This window comes from Rhamphochromis longiceps, linkage group LG19 (assembly GCF_057381845.1).
Source record: "Rhamphochromis longiceps isolate RC_006_pf linkage group LG19, R_longiceps_female_GT1.1, whole genome shotgun sequence".
Lineage (NCBI taxonomy): Eukaryota > Metazoa > Chordata > Actinopteri > Cichliformes > Cichlidae > Rhamphochromis > Rhamphochromis longiceps.
This window is the reverse complement of record NC_140575.1, coordinates 11,276,996-11,296,068: the sequence shown is the minus strand read 5'-3', so window position 1 is coordinate 11,296,068 and position 19,073 is coordinate 11,276,996. Positions and strand designations below refer to the sequence as shown.

Sequence of the window (19,073 nt, the reverse complement as noted above, 5' to 3'; positions counted from 1 at the left end):
CTCGTTATGAAACTGGAATTCATTTAGTGCTGTATCTAAACGAGCGACGAAGCCAACCCCTGGTTGCAATTTAGGAAATGAAATTTTAATTAGAGGTGCAGCGATTTCATTGATATCAAATCAGCGGCATCAGGCTGCGTGATTAATCATTCCTGGGAAAACTGTGAGAGACTTGGAGACACACAGCCAGCCTGCAGAGCCATCTGTGTGTTAAATAGTACATGGTGCAGGAGGAGCTGTGTCAGTAATGTAGGTCTGTCCATCTATTTAAGGCTGATTAATTAGAGCACTTTGAATAAGGCCACGGAGAATGAGAGAGAGAAAGGGGAGAGAGACCACCGTGATGAATGGATAATCCATGTGCCATTTGCACAGCCGCCGCAGGGACTGTGGTGATTTACTGGGCCAGATGACACAGTCTGTTTGCCGTACAGTCTGAAAAAATATGCGAGCAGATTTCGTCTGATTCTTGATCTAATTTGGAGAAACTTTTGAGGATCAGCGACAGTAAACACAGACAGGCGTCCTGCTCGCCACGCGGAGGCACGTAAAGCGGTCATGGCGCCTAGCTGACACAGCCAACGGGACAAAATCGGGATAAAGTTCCTCACGAGATTTCCTCCTGATCGTCAAATAAACACACTAAAGACGCTCTGATCTTCACGTAGGATGACGCTCTCGTCCACAGACCTGATTGGTCAGTTGGAGTATTTTTGGTACTCGCTGATCACCGATCAGGAGCAGGTCAGGTCTGCTGCGTCGGTTACCATGGTGAACGCCATTATAAAACACAGAGTGAGGCTCAAGTCCTCCTTCAAAGCGCAGTCGTCTGATTTTCAGTCGTCCTGTCAGCCACACAGTTGTTACTGTAACACGCTTCTGTTCCTATTAATGTGGCCACTTTGACCCGAGCCCCGTACTGCTTCTCCAGTCGCTGAGGCGTCTGTCCCGTCTGCTGCTCATTTCCTCCCCATCAGATCAAAATTAATTCGATGGCCTATGGTTTTTCAGCAGACAGCTCTCTCTCTGGCTTTCCTTAGGCTCTTTGATCTGCATGCTCAGCTCTGATTGGTCAGTTTAAGAGGAGACCAGAAAACCTTTGAACCAAAAAAGTTTCATGCTCAGCGCCTAAATCCTAAAATCGGATGGTCACCATAGCGATGCACCATCATGACGAAGATCTCTGTCTCACTGTTGAATTGTGGCTTTGCTGTCTCCTCTGTGCCGCGTCCTCACTGTCAGTCTGTTTGTCATGATGAATGTTAGCGTGTTGGTCTGCTGTGACTGGTAAATGGTAATTGGCCTGTATTTATATAGCGCTTTACTAGTCCCTAAGGACCCCAAAGCGCTTTACATATCCAGTCATCCACCCATTCACACACACATTCACACACAGGTGATGGCAAGCTACATTGTAGCCACAGCCACCCTGGGGCGCACTGACAGAGGTGAGGCTGCCGGACACTGGCGCCACTGGGCCCTCTGACCACCACCAGTAGGCAACGGGTGAAGTGTCTTGCCCAACGACACCGGCAACCTTCCGATTACAAGGCGAACTCCCAACTCTTGAGCCACGATCGCCTGCAGCGGTCATCATCTCCAACCTGTCCTCTGGATCACGGACCCAGCTGCAGATTAGTCATTGAAGAACAAAACGCATTCTGACCCACAGTGAGAAAGTCACCTAGCATCAGGTTTAACCTTGAAGGTGGTTCAGTTCTTGGTGAGGTACGCCACCAGACCCCGGGCATGCCAGAGAGACAGCTGAGTGTGAAGGTAAAGGTGATTTAGCAGTCGATCGATGTCCTTACCCTCAGCTGTCATCACGGGCAGCAGAAATGAGCTTCGTCTGAAGGGTGAGGAGGGTGAGGAGCTCAGCCACGAGCTGCTACTCCACATCGAAGGGAGTCAGCGGAGGTGGCTCCAGCAGCCCTGCTGGGTGAGGTGATTCTGGCATGAGGAGAGACCGGGGCTGTGGATGGACGGACAGACCAACACATGGGTGGATGCTCACTGCAGCACAAAAGGCCCTTAGCTTTTGAGTGTGTGTGTGTGTGTGTGTGTGTGTGTTCAGGGGTATGTATGTGCATGGATATGAGTGTGTGTGGGTGGCTGCTGGCTTTTGTCATGGTGTGTGTGTGAGTGTGAGCTGTGTGGGTGCTGGCTGTTTGTATGCACTGCATGTGTGAAGAGAGGCTGCTGTATCTCAGCAGAATCTAACACACAGACACACACACACAGAGGAATATAAAGAGGAGGGCATTAGGATTCAAGGCTGACTCTCAGGCCTGTGAGATAAAGAGCCACATACTGAAGCATCAACACCCTCAGATCCTCCAGTAATATTAATAACTCTCAGCACCATCGTGGATATTCACCAGCAGTCACCTGTGACGTTTACAAATGAGCAGCTCTTATAAGTCAGTGTGTGGGTTTTGGTATCTCCTCTATGCTGATGATATTCCACTTTAGCTCCCCCTCAGTCCCAACAAGTCCAGGTGGATAGCATCATCGTATCAATCAGGACATCAAGAACCGGATGGCTCAGAGCTTCCTTCGCCTGAATGAGGATAAGACAGGAACGCTCCTTTTCATCTCCTCTGACTCCATCAGAGGAGACATTCTGATCCGCTTGTCCACCGATGCCAAAAACCTCTGACCCCGGCTTTGACCTCAGGGTTTAAACAGAGCTTCTTTCACTGCCGCTCCATATCCGGGTCAGAGCTTCCTGTGAGAGATTGTGAAATTGTCGTTCATGCTCTCGTTTCCTGTCAGTTGTACACCTACACTGGTGTCAGTCGGGCCTCTCTGTCCCGCCTCCAGCTCTTCCACAATGCTGAGCTTCACTGCACCGGCTGCAGTCAGGTCTAGAAGCCCTCCACAGTCCGGGTCCTTCCCTCAGCATCCAGGTCCCTCCAGTCAGGTGCTCTGTGTTTGACCCAAACTGTGGAGTCTGCTCCCTCCACCGGCTCTGACTCCGTCTGATTTCTAGTTATTTCTTTTCCTTCACAGATCCTGGATTATTTCTTCAGGATTCAGGAATTAAACACTGAACAAGGATTATTTTCAGGCTCTCTGATGACTCCATGTGTTAGAACCTTTTGTTTTTATTCTTCACACGTATCCAGAAGGAAAACACTGGAAATTCGCAGCTGATTAAAAATATCGTCTGAAAAACTTCTTTAATAATGTTTCCATCATCTACCCGATCATCTGACATATTTCACAGAGGATAATAGTTTAGATTAACTTCTGAAAATACAAATATGAACATTCATGAATTCATATTTAATCTTTGTGCTGTGAAACTAAAGCGAACAAGGACACTAAAAGGTTTTAAACAGATTCTGTCTCAGTCGAGTTTCTGTCTTTGCTGTTTGTGGATGAATCACAGCCGTGGGCTTTTTCACAGCAGCAGGAAATAATTCCACTAATGGCGACTCCGATCCGGCGATCAGCGCGCTGTGCCTCGGTGATGTAATCAGCCTCACCTGCATTCAGACAGGTCAAAGTGATGCAGCAGGGGAGGATCACTCAACAATCTGCAGCACGTCCACGTGGCGTCTCCAAAGACAGAAATCCACCCGGTAACGATTCAGATCAATGATTTATTTACTCCAAAAGATCAATCAAAGCAGGCTGGGAGGAAGGAGAAGGAGGAAACCAGCCCGAAAGGACTCATTTCCTTACCATCTTAGCCCCTCCCACCAAAGATGCGAAGCAGGAGGTGAGGAAAGAGGGCGAAAAAGAGACATTGTTCCCTTTAAAGCATCATGTTTGACCAACTCTGCACTGACCCCTGATAAGAACACGAGCACAAACTAAAGAACGGCTCCTGTTTGAAGAGTCCTCCTCCTCGTGTGGTTTCCATATTCCAGCTGTGGCCACACCTCTTTCAGGAGAGACACACCTGTGCATACTCCTCTGTCTGTCTAATGCATTGCAGGATTTGAGAGGTCACCCGCAGGAGGTTAGACAGCGAGGCAAGCCAAGCAGCAAAAGTCCCAAAACCCCCTTAAAGCTCCGCGACACGAGGCTCCGCCCACTGTGCAGAGTGAAAAAAGGCTTTAGTTTGGCGGTGACTTTAACATACGTAATCTGATCTGTCCTCAGAGCCCTGGGGGTTGAGTTCAGTCAGCTGATGTAACCCTTCTGTGGGGTCTGTGGAGACACAGCCTGCACGAGCTGCAGTTCCTCCTACGTCCAGCAGAGGCAGCAGTGAGCAGTGCCCATAGACTCCCACGTTAAAACTTTACAGCAGAAACAAACATGCTTACAGGACGATACAGGAGCTGTTTCTGTGGATAATTTCCCCCTCATAACGTTTTTATAACTCACATTCAAGTCTGCGCTATTAGGGGCGTGGCCTCTTTAACCCACAGCCTCCCTGTTTGTGCTGTCTGATCCTGTCGGAGCATCTTTAATGACATCGTGTGACCAAAAATATGGCCGCTGTGAGGTCACTGTGCCTACACAGCGTCCAGCCCGTCTCTGTTTCAGCGCTCGTGCATGCTGCGTAACGAGCCCAGCAGCCCGCAGTAAAGAGCGCACAGACGGAAGCTGTCACAGATAAACGGGCTCTTCAGTTTGTGTAGGAAGAGTAAAATGCAGGACCATTAGCGTACCGATCATCCTTTGTGCTCGCTGCATGTTTACCTCATAGGCAGAGCGCGATGAAGCACGATGAAGAGGAGGATTTTTAATGTCTGTCTGTGTGAGGGCAGACGGGCTACTTCTCTCTGACAGATTCATCCTGCTGCTTTTGTCAGAGAGAGTGAAAGAGATTCAGGCAGAAAAAGAATAGGATACAAGCTCCAGCATGAAGAGGAAGAGGAGATCAGGAGGTGCCGATTATATAAAACCCTCACAAATATCAGCTGAGCTATTTTAAACCCAGGCTCAGAGAAAGCAGCAGTGTGGGCTGATATGTTGGCCATCACAGCAAACCCAGCACTCGTGTGTGTGTGTGTGTGTGTGTGTGTGTGTGTGTGTGTTCCCTCCCTGCAGAAACCTGGCGGACTGGGACTTTAAAGCCAGGTTACATAATGTGTAACTGGAGCTTTTATCAGCGTAGAGCTCCTGCAGGTTCCTCCTGGTCGGAGCATGCCCAGTCCTGACTCAGAGAGGAGGCCCTACATCCGTGCGTGGAGGGCGTGCGGACGAGATGTCGGAAATGTTTTCATACGCATGTGAATCTGTCAGCAGGGATTTGGACAATGAAATCAAAGACAAAGTGTCTGCTATTTCTGAACGCTGAAAGCTTCGCACTAAATGCTCTGCACTTCCACGCCGCCTTTTAACCCGAACAGGGCTGTTTGGTGCTTTCTAACTCACACTCCGAGCTGCTGGCAGGATCCAATCAGACACAAAAATGTCTACCTTTGGTTTTCTGAGCTGAAATCACACCAGTGTGCGCTAAAAGAGCACCTCAACAATTCGTCTGAGTACCATTTTACATCTTTTGCTTTATATAAACCGACTGGCAAATAAAACTGGCCAAGCGGCGAGAACACGAGCTGTTCGCCACCTGTGAAGGGCTGCGTTTGCACTCAAACCACAACCAGACGTCAAATGAATCTGCAAATGAGCAAAACAAGAAACGCAGAAAGCTGAGAACCGAACGAGGTTCTCCAGGCTGAGGAACCCCGAACTGATGAACGCTGGGCGCCAAATAAAAGAGATGATCCCCCATCATACGTGGATGTTCACAGCTCAGGCGGGAGAATCCAACCTGGTGGAAAAATAAATGCACACCTGCACAAAAAATAATTAATAGTGATAATAATGGTGACGGAGGTTCTGCGACACAGGAAGTGCTCACGAGGTGGAGGTTCAGAGGTCAGCAGTACCCGAGCCTTCAGGTACGCGAAGCCTTGAGCCGTCTCTGGTACAGTTTAGGGTTTACAAACTGTGACCTGGCCCGTTTCCTCCACACCTCTCCCACCCGTGGGAGCGCAGAGTCCGCGTCACACGCTCACCTACATATATTTATAACCACAAACCGATGTTCCCTTTTCTCCGAGCTTTACAGGAAGCTGGAGCTCCTCAGAAAGCTGCCAGCTCTCGGCAGAGACCCAGATCTTTTGCTGCTCGGCCCCGTCCTCACACTCTGTGCCGTTCACGTCTGCAAACGGCGAATAGTGCCAGCTGATCTGACACAGCCGCGTGACGTCCTCCCTCCCCGCGGAGGCCAGGTGTCGGGTTCACCTTGAAATTCTCCCACGCAAACAAAAAGCGGCGTTTAGAGAGCGAAGCTGGATGCTGGTTAAACATGACTCACTCCTGCTCTCACAGCGCCTCAGTGATCCTGCCTCAGATAAAAGCAGCAGAAGCCTCCAGGTGCAGCCAGGTGGAGCTCACAGCGCCCTCTGCTGGTGTAACTGTCGACACCCCACAGGCAGCTCCATCCACAACAAACGCGACACACAGGCAGATGCAGTTCGCACGTTTAATGATCTCAGACTTTGGCTCTGTTGTCACTGCCAATAAAAGTTTGTTGTACTTTGAAGTTCTGCTGAAATACTCTCGTTACTCGTTACATTACTGTCCCTGCTGTTAAACTTTTTATTATTTTTTAAATATATTTTTCACCTTTATTGCAGAGTTTCTGCCTCTCGTCATGAATGAGCACACGTGGAATCTGCCTCCACCTTCAGGTTTGTCCTGTGGTGGGCGCCTCCACACTCACTGACGGCTTCCTCACAAACGCGCGCGCGCACGGCCCGAGTGATCCCCACAATCTCCGCGCACACTTTTCTCGTGTTTTTCCTCAATCCCACAATGTCTGACCTCCGCGCGTCTCTTTCGTGGGGGTTGATGCGGATACGCCGATATGACGAGGTGGCCGAGTGGTTAAGGCGATGGACTGCTAATCCATTGTGCTCTGCACGCGTGGGTTCGAATCCCATCCTCGTCGGTCAGAAGTTTTCCCGCTTTACTTCAGCGCGTGCACGACCCGCTGCTCATCTTCATCCAGAAAAACACGGGGGAACTTCCGGCACCAGCTTTCACAATAAAATCACGCCATTATCGTTCTCAAAATCAGCTTCTTCTAAAATCCACAAATTATTCAATTCTCACATTTCTGAGCTGATCTCCTGACACCAGGGAGAGCTCCCGGGAATGATCTGCAGGGGGCGCTGTCGCGCTGGTTTCTGTTTCATCACATTAATGCTCAGGTCATTGTGCAGATTTATTCATACTGGCTCATTATAAACGCACAAAAATATAAAATCTTCTTCAGATAAATTAAAGCCAGAAGTTTATGATCAAATAAAAATTCACGCCTCATACGTGACTTCGTCTCATTATTATTATTACTGTTGTAGTTCCCGACATTGACCACAGGGGGACAGTGTTCCCTCATGGTTCAGCTGTTTCTGCTTCATGTGCTGTGTGGGGTTATTTCCTGTTTGTGATTTTGTTTTTAAATCCTACTGCTAAGATTAGTGATTCTAAAAGAAAACAACTATTTTACAGAGCAAAAAAGAGCACAAAATTCTAAAGGGAACATTTATTTTGTTTATTTTTATTTTATTAGTATTTTCCTTAAATGTGTCAAATATACAGTATACTTTCTCATTTAAATGTCCACTGAGCTGTGAGCCACATTGGTTACCAACCAAGAAGAAGCTTTGAGCCAGGAGGGAGGGGGTGAGTAGCTCAAATGTGCTGTTAGCATGTTAGCAGAGCGATTTTGTTTTTTGTTTTTTTAAACTTTATTTACAAACAACAGTATAACATACACCGTCATTAATCTGATTATGTTACATCCTCGGTTGAGCATTATAGCAAGAAAAAAAAAAACGAAAAAAACAAAACAAAAAAGCAATAAGCACAAAACTAAAAGAGTTAGTACAAAAAGAAAGAACAGTCACTGAAGGATTTGAACCAAAGGCAAAAAATAACATGAGCAAAAAGGGCAGTCATGATTATAAAATAGGGAGGTTTTTTTTTTTTAACATAGATTAAACTCTTTAAATAAAACAACAAGTTTATGGGCTTTCTTAGTATTCACGAGTTTCAGCGACTTAGCCCAGAGTTTAAAGTCATTCAGCCATCTGTTTATAAATGGTTTAGCTTTAAAGTATCTGCATTTGTGAATAAAATTTTTTCCCATTAACAAAAACGTCCTAATCAACAGGTCAAAATCTGCATTCTCAGCAAGTATTCCAAATTTTATTACTGTCACCGTCAAATGTGGTAACTGAATTCTCCTGGACTGTAGCCAGCTCCACATGTCAGTCCAGAAGGAGTGCACTGATTCACAGTAGAAAAACAAGTGATCCAGACTTTCAATATCATTTTCACAAAATGTGCAGGCGTTCACTTTAAGTTAAATTTCCGTCTTAAGAATTCATTGGTTGGATAAACCTCATTAATGATTTTAAAGTGAACCTCTTTTACTTTAGGGGAAAGAGGAAGTGAGATATACTTTTTTCTTATCGCGTTAACCTCCATGGTCTCAAATTCTTTAAGGATATAATTTCTTTTAACCGGATTTGGGCAAATTTCGTTTATCAAAATATTCCTGATCACTTTGTTTGTAAACCTGCTGTCACCAAATTCAACTCCAGCTATGCAGAGCTGCCTCAGTCCAGGAGAAATTTTAGAGTGCACAATATCTTCTTTTATCGTTGATCTCAAAGGGACTGGGATGGCTTTCACTGGGGATTTATATCTCTTAACAGTACATCTTACATCAAATTTCTCACAAAACGTCTCATGTTTTAATAAGACCCCATTATCATCCATAAAATGAGCTACAGCCCAAATCCCTTTAGATCTCCATTCATCCACGTACACAGATTTCCTACACAAACGGATATACCTGTTGTTCCATATAGGGGTGTTGTGAGGAGTAAAGTTATGTTTATAGATTAATTTCCAGTAGAGAAGGACCTGCTGATGGAAAGCTGAGAGTTTAACAGGTAACGAACTGCAATCAAAGTCACAACGTAACAAAAAGTCTATTCCACCCATTTTGCCAAAAATCACATTGGGAATAATGTTCCAAAATGAATGTTCCTAATGAAAGATCTTAACCATTTCAATTTTAGTACACCATTCATAACATCAAAGTCAATGGCATTAGCCCCACCCTCTTCATAATTCTTAATCATATCATTTTTCTTTATATAATGACATTTGTTCCTCCACATGAACCTAAAATTAAGATTATTTATAGATTTAATTAGTTTTGGGGATATGGGCAGAGAAAAGGCTGGATACATTAGTCTGGACAGACTGTCCATTTTGGTTAGCAAGATTCTCCCAAACAGAGTTATGTCCCTTTGCAGCCACCTGTTTAAAATTGACTTACACTTTTCTATATTGGTACAGATATTTTTATTTTCTGTTGATGTCTTATCCTTGCAAATTACAATGCCTAGATACTTAACCTCTTTTTTGATCTGTATATTATTTATTGCTTGCAGGGGACACTCATGCAGAGAGAGATTTTCGCATTTATTAATATTCAGCTGTAGGCCAGAAGCTTTGGAGAAGTGGTTGATCGCCTGTAAAGGAATCTGGTCCTCATTTCTTAGAAACAGGGTGGTATCATCTGCGAGCTGACCGATTATTATCTGTTCACCCATCACAGTTAACCCCTCACCGCCTTTGCCTCCGCGAACACATCGGACTACAAACACGCACATTACCAACTCCGGAAGACGATCAAAGCAGCCAAACGTGAGTACAGGGACAGGGTGGAGCAACAGTTTGACAACCCTCGGAGTATGTGGCAGGGACTAAACACAATCACAGACTTTAGAGGGAGACCCAGCACACCGCAGACCACGGCCTCTCTGTGTGAGAATCTAAACATATTCTACGCTAGATTCGACACAGCGAACACCATGAGACCGGACAGTGTGCGCACCACGGATGACGTCAGTGCGCACACTGTGTCTGAGGAGGATGTGCAGAAGTGCTTCAGGAAGGTGAACGCACGCAAAGCTACTGGTCCGGACGGGATTCCCGGCCGCGTCCTCAAGTCGTCCTCAGCTGGCTGGAGTGTTCACGCACATCTTCAACCTTTCCCTCTCTCTGTCTGTAGTCCCAGCCTGCTTCAAAATGGCCACCATCGTCCCTGTACCCAAATCCTCCACCATCTCCTCATTGAACGACTGGCGACCTGTAGCCCTGACCCCCATCGTAAGCAAATGCTTCGAGAAGCTGGTCAGGGACTTCATCTGCTCTGCACTACCCGACTCACTGGACCCTCTACAGTTCGCATACCGCCACAACAGGTCCACTGATGATGCCATAGCCCTGACACTACACACTGCCCTGTCACACCTGGAGAAGAGAGACACGTATGTGAGAATGCTGTTTGTAGATTACAGCTCAGCATTCAATACCATCGTTCCCTCGAAGCTGGACAGGAAACTGCAGGATCTAGGACTGAGCAGCTCCCTCTGCAGCTGGATCCTTAGCTTCCTGTCTGACAGACGCCAAGTGGTCAGACTGGGCAGCATCACCTCATCCCCCATCACACTGAACACTGGTGCTCCACAGGGGTGTGTACTGAGCCTTCTCCTGTACTCACTCTACACCTACGACTGCACAGCCACTAACAACTCCAACATCATTGTGAAGTTTGCGGACGACACTACAGTGGTGGGTCTTATCACCAATGGTGATGAGACGGCTTACAGGGAGGAGGTCAGCGCCCTGACCCACTGGTGTCAAGACAACCATCTCACCCTCAATGTCGCAAAGACAAAGGCGTTGATAGTGGACTTCCGGAGGTGCAGAGAAGTACACACCCCCATCACCATCAACGGCGCTGCTGTGGAGAGAGTGAGCAGCTTCCGGTTCCTTGGTGTACATCTGGCTGAGGATCTTACGTGGTCAGTACACACAAACAAAACAGTGAAGAAGGCGCAGCAGCGCCTCTTCTTTCTCAGGAGACTGAAAAGATTCGGCATGAGCCCCCGCATCCTCAGGACCTTCTATCACTGTGCCATTGAGAGCATCCTCACTGGATGCATCACCACCTGGTATGGCAACAGCACCGCCTACAACTGCAAAGCTCTCCAGCGAGTAGTGCGGTGCTCTGAACGGATAATTGGAGGTGAGCTTCCCTCCCTCCAAGACATCTACAGGAAGCGCTGCCTGAGGAAAGCGGGGAGGATCATCAAGGACTCCAGTCACCCCAGCCATAAACTGTTCAGACTGCTTCCATCAGGAAGGAGGTTCTGCAGCATCCGGTCCCGTACCAGCAGACTGAGAGACAGCTTCTTCCATCAGGCCATCAGACTGCTGAACACTTCATAGACACCTCAGCTTCACTACTGGAACTTCAACATTATGCACTCCACACTGTATATAAATGCCACTTGTTTTGCACATATTCAACTCTGTATATTTTATATATTTTATTTATTGTTTACTCTATTTAATTTGTAAAATATGTGTACACACACACACACACACGTAGAAAAATATTTAGTATACACATCCAGAAATGCATATACTATTATATATTGTACATATATTTATTAGTTTCAGATGTAGCCATTCTTGTATTTTGCTTGTTTACATTATTGTATTTTGCACAACTCTGTTGCTTGTGAAGCTCGCACACAAGAATTTCACTCACATGTGCTGTACCAATGTACCTGCACATGTGATGTGACAATAAAAGTGATTTGATTTGATTTGATTTGTGACTGTTTTTAATCAAAATAGACAACAGCTCAGCAACCATGATGAACAGAAGTGGTGAGCTGTGAATTCATGGATTTTTTTTTCACATTCTGTCTCTCACAGTTGAAGTGTACCTCTGGTGCAAATTACTGACCTCTGTCATCATTTTAAGTGGGGGAACTTGCACAATCGGTGGCTGACTAAATACTTTTTTGCCCCACTGTACATCCCTGCCTTATCCCTCTATTAACCTCAAACCCTGAACATGTACCATGTTCTAGCAAAACAGAGCTGTTAATGTCATTATATAGCATCTCTATAACACTGATAAATTCCTCTCCAAAACCAAAAGACTGCAGAGTTTTTAATATGAACGTATGTTCAACTGAGTCAAATGCTTTGTAAAAATCCAAGAACAGGATGTATCCTCTCTCTTGGATTAATTCACTGTATTCAAGGAGATCCAAAACCAGCCTAATATTGTTATGAATTAGTCTTCCTTTCAAAAAACCTGATTGTGTTTCACTGATAATGTTTGACATGCCTTTCTTTAGCCTCTCAGCTACAGCTCCAGACAGGATCTTATATGAATGTGAATTCTCCTGGACTGTAGCCAGCTCCACATGTCAGTCCAGATGTTAGCAGAGCGATGCTACTGTGAACCAAGGAGCTATTGTCTTGATGTGTACGGAGCCCCGCAGGGGACATGGGAGAAAAAAAATTAAGACGGACTTTTGCGAGATCTCGCAAAACAAACTCGGGATCTCGCAAAACTTTTTGAGATCTGGCAAAAGTTGAATTCCAACAATAGCAGCTACTTAGTTGTAATATTACTCTTTCTGGGTCACAAAATACACTTTTAAGATACTTTGAGGCGTGAATGTAGTTGTGTAAACGTCAGATATCTGCTCAGTTTACAAGACATCACATATTTGCAAAAGTGCTCCGACGTTTTCGGAGATGTATGAAACTTTTGTGAGATCTCGCAAAAGTCCGTCTTAATTTTTTTTTCTCCCATGTCCCGTGCGGGGCTGCGTATGATGTGAGCTTCTACTCAGGGTTTTTTCTTCCAGTTCAGAGCAGAAATGTTTTTGTTAAGATACTGGATGTTGTGTTTTTCTCCACAATATTAATTATAAGCTAGATATATTTCTACTAATGAAATTAGTTTGCTAACAGCAACAGGGATGAGTCAGTGAGTCAGTTGGGCTTGTGAATCATGATTCATGGGTCAATAAAGTGATTCTCGAGTACTGAACGATTCATTCATGATTCGCGCATCACTACATATAAGTGCTGGCTCTGTGATGATGTCATCTTTACGGCTCAGAGCTGTTCATGAAAAGAAGCACATTTCATTGGTAGAAGTGTTTTTCCCACTGTTACGGCATGCTGCACTTTATTCGTGACTTTAAAACTGACCACAGACATTTTCTGTATGAAAACAAATTTTACTGGACGGTTTTTACATGTTTGGATCTTTTTGTTTGGGTAAAAACAAAAAGAGTCATATTCAGAGGGTAATAAGATCCTGTGTTTCGTCTTTAAATGGAGTTGAAAATTGTTTGAAAAGGGTTAACTTTGGTTTTTAGTGATTTCAGAGGAGGGGAACGACACCCAGGTAATCACATATCATTTATTTTAAAATTATTAAGAAAATAAGCGTGGATAGACCGTGTTCCATTAAGTTAAGTGTTTTACTTTATGCTTGTGGAACAAAATTCCATGTAATCGAATTACTTAAAGCCCCCTAAGTCACAGCTCGATGTAAACAACTTCCTGTAGAACAAAAACAGCTGTTCTGATCCAGGTCGATGATTATCAGGACAGCTGGATTACTGCAGGCTTAAAACAGCCAGAAGCATCACAGTGCACTCAGAAAAATAAAGGTGCCAACTGGAATTAAAAGTGGTTCTTTAGACTGATGCCATAGAAGAACCTTTTTTGGTGCCACAAAGAACCTTTCAAACAATGGTTCTTTGAAGAACCATTTCTTTCAGTGGTTCATTGAAGAACCTTTAAAGGTGCCCCAAAGAACCATCAAGAAATGGTTCTTTGGGGCACCTTTAATGGTTTTTCAAAGAACCTTTTTAAAAATGGTTCTTTAAAGAACCATTTTTAAAAAGGTCCTTCAAATGGTTCTTTAAAAGAACCATTTTAAAGAACCTTTTTTGAGTGGTTCTTTAAAAAACCATTTTAAATCTTTCAAAATAAAATGCATCATAAATTGAATTTGAGTAGGGTAAAATAAATACGAGCACAGCATAGACATATATTAATGGTTTATTGTCATTTTGTAGTTACCAAAAGACAAAAAGGCATTTTAGCCCTCAGCACAACATCAATACTAATACATGTCACATATTAGTGTTTTAAACAATAATAATTAAATATATTTGCTATACTATAAATAAATATATATAAATACTATAGCTACAGATAACACAACAAATAATACATGTATTGTTTAATTAATAAAACATCAGAAAGTGATAAAACACATTAGAAATAGCAATAGCTTCATAACAGACCAATAAATCAACACATTTTCATCAGCAGATGTTTGCATGTTCAGTAAAAATATTTCAACAAGTTTATGATTAAAATGATCAATGAACTTTAGCATTACGCTATGTAATGTACGTTTCATGTTGTACTCATGGTCCTTTGTTAGTCCAGTTTAGGACAATGTCTCTGACGTATGTTTCATATCAAACATATGTCATATCAAAACAAGCCCACACCTGCAGTTGTTTCAGTTTTTCACTGGTGTTTCCTGTCAGCTGGTCAACCTCTCAGGCGGACATCCATATCAGCCAACCAAACGACAAGCTCCTCCCTTTGTGCTTCAAATCCCTCCCACTCTGAGACAAGGAGCTGAAAGAGAGAGAAAAGAGTCAATTATAAAGAAGAGAGAAAAGTGAAACCCTCCTCAGAAGGTCTGACTCGCATACCTGCAGTTGACCTGTGATGGACTCCAGTTTGGCGTTCACGTCATCCCTCGTTGTTGCCAACAGCCGAGTCTGCAGGGTGCCCTGGAAGAGCTGAGTTAATGTTCGACTCCTCCTGGTCAGGCTCTCCAGCTGGATGAGCCGAGGTCTCCCCTCTCGCCGCTGCCTCTGAACACAGAAACACAAATTGCATCTGAAGCAGGAGGTGCAGATTTTTTTTGCTATTCTTTTCTAAATCCAGGCTAGATCACGTGGAGGTATTTGGAAAACTTTTTTGGCCAGTGGACGACTGTTGTCTTGCAGAAAGTCAAATCAAACATATGCGATACACAATCAATTCACAAGAACACATTATAAAAAATAAGTCCAGTTCTTGCCTGATTTCAAATGAATTCTGCATCAAAACAGGGTGACAGAAGTAAAACGAGTGCACAAAGCCTCACTTTGTACAAGCCTGCTATTACAGTTCTCCTCTATGCAGACGACTTTCCTGTTTTCAAGGCACAACTTGGATCTGCTGTACGAATCTTATGGATACACACTAAATGAAACAATAGTGTGCATGACTCCAGATTCTGATCCCTCATCCTAATATGGTCCCAACATAGCAACAGCAATAATGCAAATGTTGAGGCTTCAAAATACAAAGTCCATAAACCAATGGCTGACATGGGTTTTATCATAAGGGTGATAAATATACAGATTTCAGTCTGTCTTAGAGATTTGATGTTCATTTACCTGCAGATGCCCTATACGTGCCTGCTCTATGGTTTTTCACAACATTTTGCACATCACTATTTAATACAGGAAGTACGTGAACTAAAACAAGTCATCTTTCTTTGTGAGAGGACCATATTAATGAAACAAACCTCAATGACATCATAGGGATCCCTACAGATGCTCCTGCTGCTTCTCTTCCTCCTCATCCTAAGCTTCCTTCTCCTTGTCCTCGCCTTCCATCCAATTGTAATTCAACCTAATTGTGTTTCTCCCCCTCCTCTTCCTCAGTTTGTTGGAGCTGTGAACACAATTAATGTGAATCTGGATTAATTTGTGCAAACAAGAAAAATCTACAGCTTTTTGGTCAGAGGTGCTCTTGTGATTTAAGCCGGGTAGAGTGGATTTATGTGTTGATGCTACCTGCTTCAGCTCTGGCTGCTGAGTGATATTTACACCCTGGCTGGATTACAAACTTTAACCATGTGCTGAACTTTGGCCCGGCGTTGATACCTCTTGTTAGTATAACGACCTCTTCTTAGCTTGTATGTATGATGTATGATGGTGGATAAATGAAATATACAAAAAAATTAACTATATTACAAAAGAACATCTATCTTGGAAACATCAAATGACCGGAGCATAACTTGTCAACTAGTCCGAAACTAAGTTATGCAGGAACAGTCAAAGACACACCTTCTCATGTCACATTTCTATTAATTTCTATATAATTCGATTAGACAATAAAGAGTCATCTAATCTAATTATTCATTCAAAACTCTTATGCATAGCTGTATTTTATACAGCTCATACAGAATTCAAAGTAGAGGTTCATGTGAGTATTTAATGTACGGCTCAGATCTACAGAATTTCAGAGTTTCTAGAGCAGACACAGAGCTCACGTCACAACAGGCTTCAGGCGCCATTTTAGTGACTTTAACAATATATTACATTTTAATTTCGGTCTAGCTGACATTAGGTTATGTACGCAGCACGCAATTGAACCACATATTTTAGAAGCCAAAGGTTCAAATTAGCTGGGAGCACCTTCACTTAATTATAACAGTGGTTTTGTTAGGAAAACAGTTGGATACTAAATTGCGCTGACCTCAACGGCTAACGTATCTAGCTAATCGCTACTGTTAGCACAACATTAACAGCAAGCTACAATGACGAGTAACAAAAACAAAACAGTAATAAGGTTTTAATGAAAATGTTTTACCTTTTCTAACAGTCCCAGAATCCACAGCTTCAAAGTCCAGCAGGTACTGAAGACTGTTATCCGCCTCGCTGTCACCGTCCGTGAGTTTTTTTCCCGAAAGGTCAAGGCCCGCCGCTCGCACACTCTGTTTGCGCATGCGCATCCCAACGACTGACCCCCTCCGTCCGCTCCCGGGAGGTTATAGTATGACGTGTTCTGACGTCACTCTCTCTCTCCCTGTCATTTATTTGGCTCGAAACACATATTAACAAATTGCTCAGTGATGAACAACTACTCAGATCATTTACCTAAGCTGTGCTTTGTCAAAACGAAGTGTGTGTTCATTACACTGACATTCTGTTCTGCAATTGTTATTTACTTGTATTTTATAATTTGACTTTACATACTGCTGGGTGGTTTGTAAAGTTTACAATAACTAGTATTATCATTATACTATATTTTCAAAAATATATAATAATCTCAAAAGTAATGCCTTGGAGTAGAAAATAGTAATGCTTTATTAAAATTTAAAACTAAAGTACAGTACTTGAATGTGTGTATTGTGTCTACTGTTTGCAAATATTTCTAACTTTTATTTGAATATTCAGTTTCCTACCATCTTCTCTTAAAGGGTAATTGCCAGGTATCCCGCCCTCCCCCTTTGCACACACATGCACACAAAGAAAACACACAGTATAATTCACAGCCTCATTATAGTGAATAAATATTTATGCTATTTACACCATCAAACTTAGATTGCTAAGGATGAAGAACCTTTTGTTCTTTAAAGAACCATTTGTAATAGCTGAAGAACCATCCACAAAATAAAAAGGTTCTTTGACGTATGATGGTTCTTTAAAGAACCATGAAGACATCTGAAGAACCATTTAAGAACCATAATTTTTCTGAGTGTGTGATAAACCAGAGTGGAAGACCCTCTGTTATAGAAGAGTACACACACACACCTTCCTCGCTGGCTGTTGGTGGAAAGAGTGAGATCACCAGGTGAGTCTCGGCCCGTACAGGTGGTGTTCGATGTCAGAGGCCACGCTGCAACTTTAGAGCTTCAGTTCATCAGACGCACTGTTGTGAGTGGCGTGCACGTGTTTGTTGGCAGTGGACTGAACGCGCTGCACTGTCTGGACATTTGACAGTGAGCCAATCAGCACACTGCAATAACTGCCCCTCCCCCTCCTCCATGTGCACAGACTTCATTAGGTGAGCAGGAAGTGGGACTGGATAAAGGAGCTTTTTAAAAGAGAACGTGACTGGAAACTGAAGTCTCGGGTTTAGGGTTTGCGGTCCCGCCATCACTTCCTGCTCCGATGATCATGTCCAACGTCCATGGCTGCAGATCAGATCTCACCTGTGAATATTTTACAGGAGGATTCATCAGGCGACAGAGGCAGCTGAGAAATGCATTTATTTAAATTCAAGTAGATTTTATCAGAGACGGGACAATAAACCGAAAACTCCGACATCAGGCCTCACATACAGCTGCAAAAAACTGCAAAAAACTGCAAAAAATAAATAAATAAATAATAATAATAATAATGCTTTAGGGACATTTTAAAGACATCCTGTGGGGCTGTGCCAAACTTGCAGTTCCTCTGATGTCCAGCAGGGGCTCCAGCAGCGAGTCAGTCTCATAGACTCCCATGTTAAAACTTTACTGCAGTTATTATCATTCAAGAATCAACTGTAATTATAAATTGACTGAATCCATTCTGGCTTGTTTCTTTTCTGAGGTTAAACCTGCACCTAAAATATTTACTGTGACGTCTGATTTCAGTTTTAATCAGTTTTTAATGTGTTTATTGATTTATGTTAATCTGATGCTGTAAAAGCCTCCAGCCCTGTGCAAACGTCACAGTTTCCTTTCTGCGCTAATTTAAAGGCTCTGTGTTTGTGCACTGGTGATGGGTGGCTCTTCGTCTGCAGTGAATGAGCTGATGAAGAGTCTGAGTCCTCGCCGGCCTGCCATGGAGTACTGTTACAGATCAGGTGACTCCTCGGGGCTGAGCTGGGACGTGGGTGAAGGAGGCGCCCGTCTATCGGAGCGTTTAAAAGAAGGTGGAGGGCTCGCGTCCGATCCATCTGCTGAGCCAACAGCAAACAGGAGCGATGAGAAGTTCGGATGCAGCCGTGCACAGACAACACGATCGGTTTCATTTAAAGAGGAGCGGGAAGTCCGGGCGCCAGGGTCTGCCTATCAGCGAGGAGACGAGTCAGACTCTGGAGATTAGTGTCCGGCGGATCAACAGATCATCTTCTAACCTTCACACCGTGAGCAGGTTAAACACGGGTCAGTGGTCATCACAGATGGGCCAGTCTGAGCTGAAACAAGCTGCTAACATCCCTCTGCCGCCCATCAGGGGCTGCAGACCCGGCAGAGGAGAAGTCCCTGCAGCTCCGCCTGCCATCAGAAATACGATCCTTCATGTGTTTGTGGCAAAGTGGGGGAAACCAATCCAACAGTCAGACAGACTCAGCGAAATCCACAGCAGACCGGCACTCGCTGAGCGGCTGGAACAGCAGAAGAAGAGCGA

The 19,073-nt window shown here is 44.1% G+C and overlaps 1 protein-coding gene and 1 non-coding gene across 2 annotated transcripts; one reads left to right on the top strand and one right to left on the bottom strand.

The window, feature by feature from the left end:
- Positions 1-6,834: 6,834 nt before the first annotated feature.
- Positions 6,835-6,916, top strand: trnas-gcu (transfer RNA serine (anticodon GCU)). The gene has a single exon. It is a non-coding gene; the product is annotated as a tRNA-Ser (tRNA).
- A 7,149-nt stretch (positions 6,917-14,065) lies between these two features.
- On the bottom strand, positions 14,066-16,717 carry LOC146646301 (uncharacterized). Its single transcript, XM_085391573.1, has 4 exons — positions 16,546-16,717; positions 15,476-15,624; positions 14,610-14,774; positions 14,066-14,532 (listed from the first exon to the last, which is right to left on the bottom strand). Exons 2-4 carry the CDS (start codon positions 15,530-15,532, stop codon positions 14,443-14,445), a joined length of 312 nt encoding a protein of 103 aa, XP_085247699.1. The 5' UTR covers positions 15,533-15,624; positions 16,546-16,717; the 3' UTR covers positions 14,066-14,442.
- Positions 16,718-19,073: the final 2,356 nt, after the last annotated feature.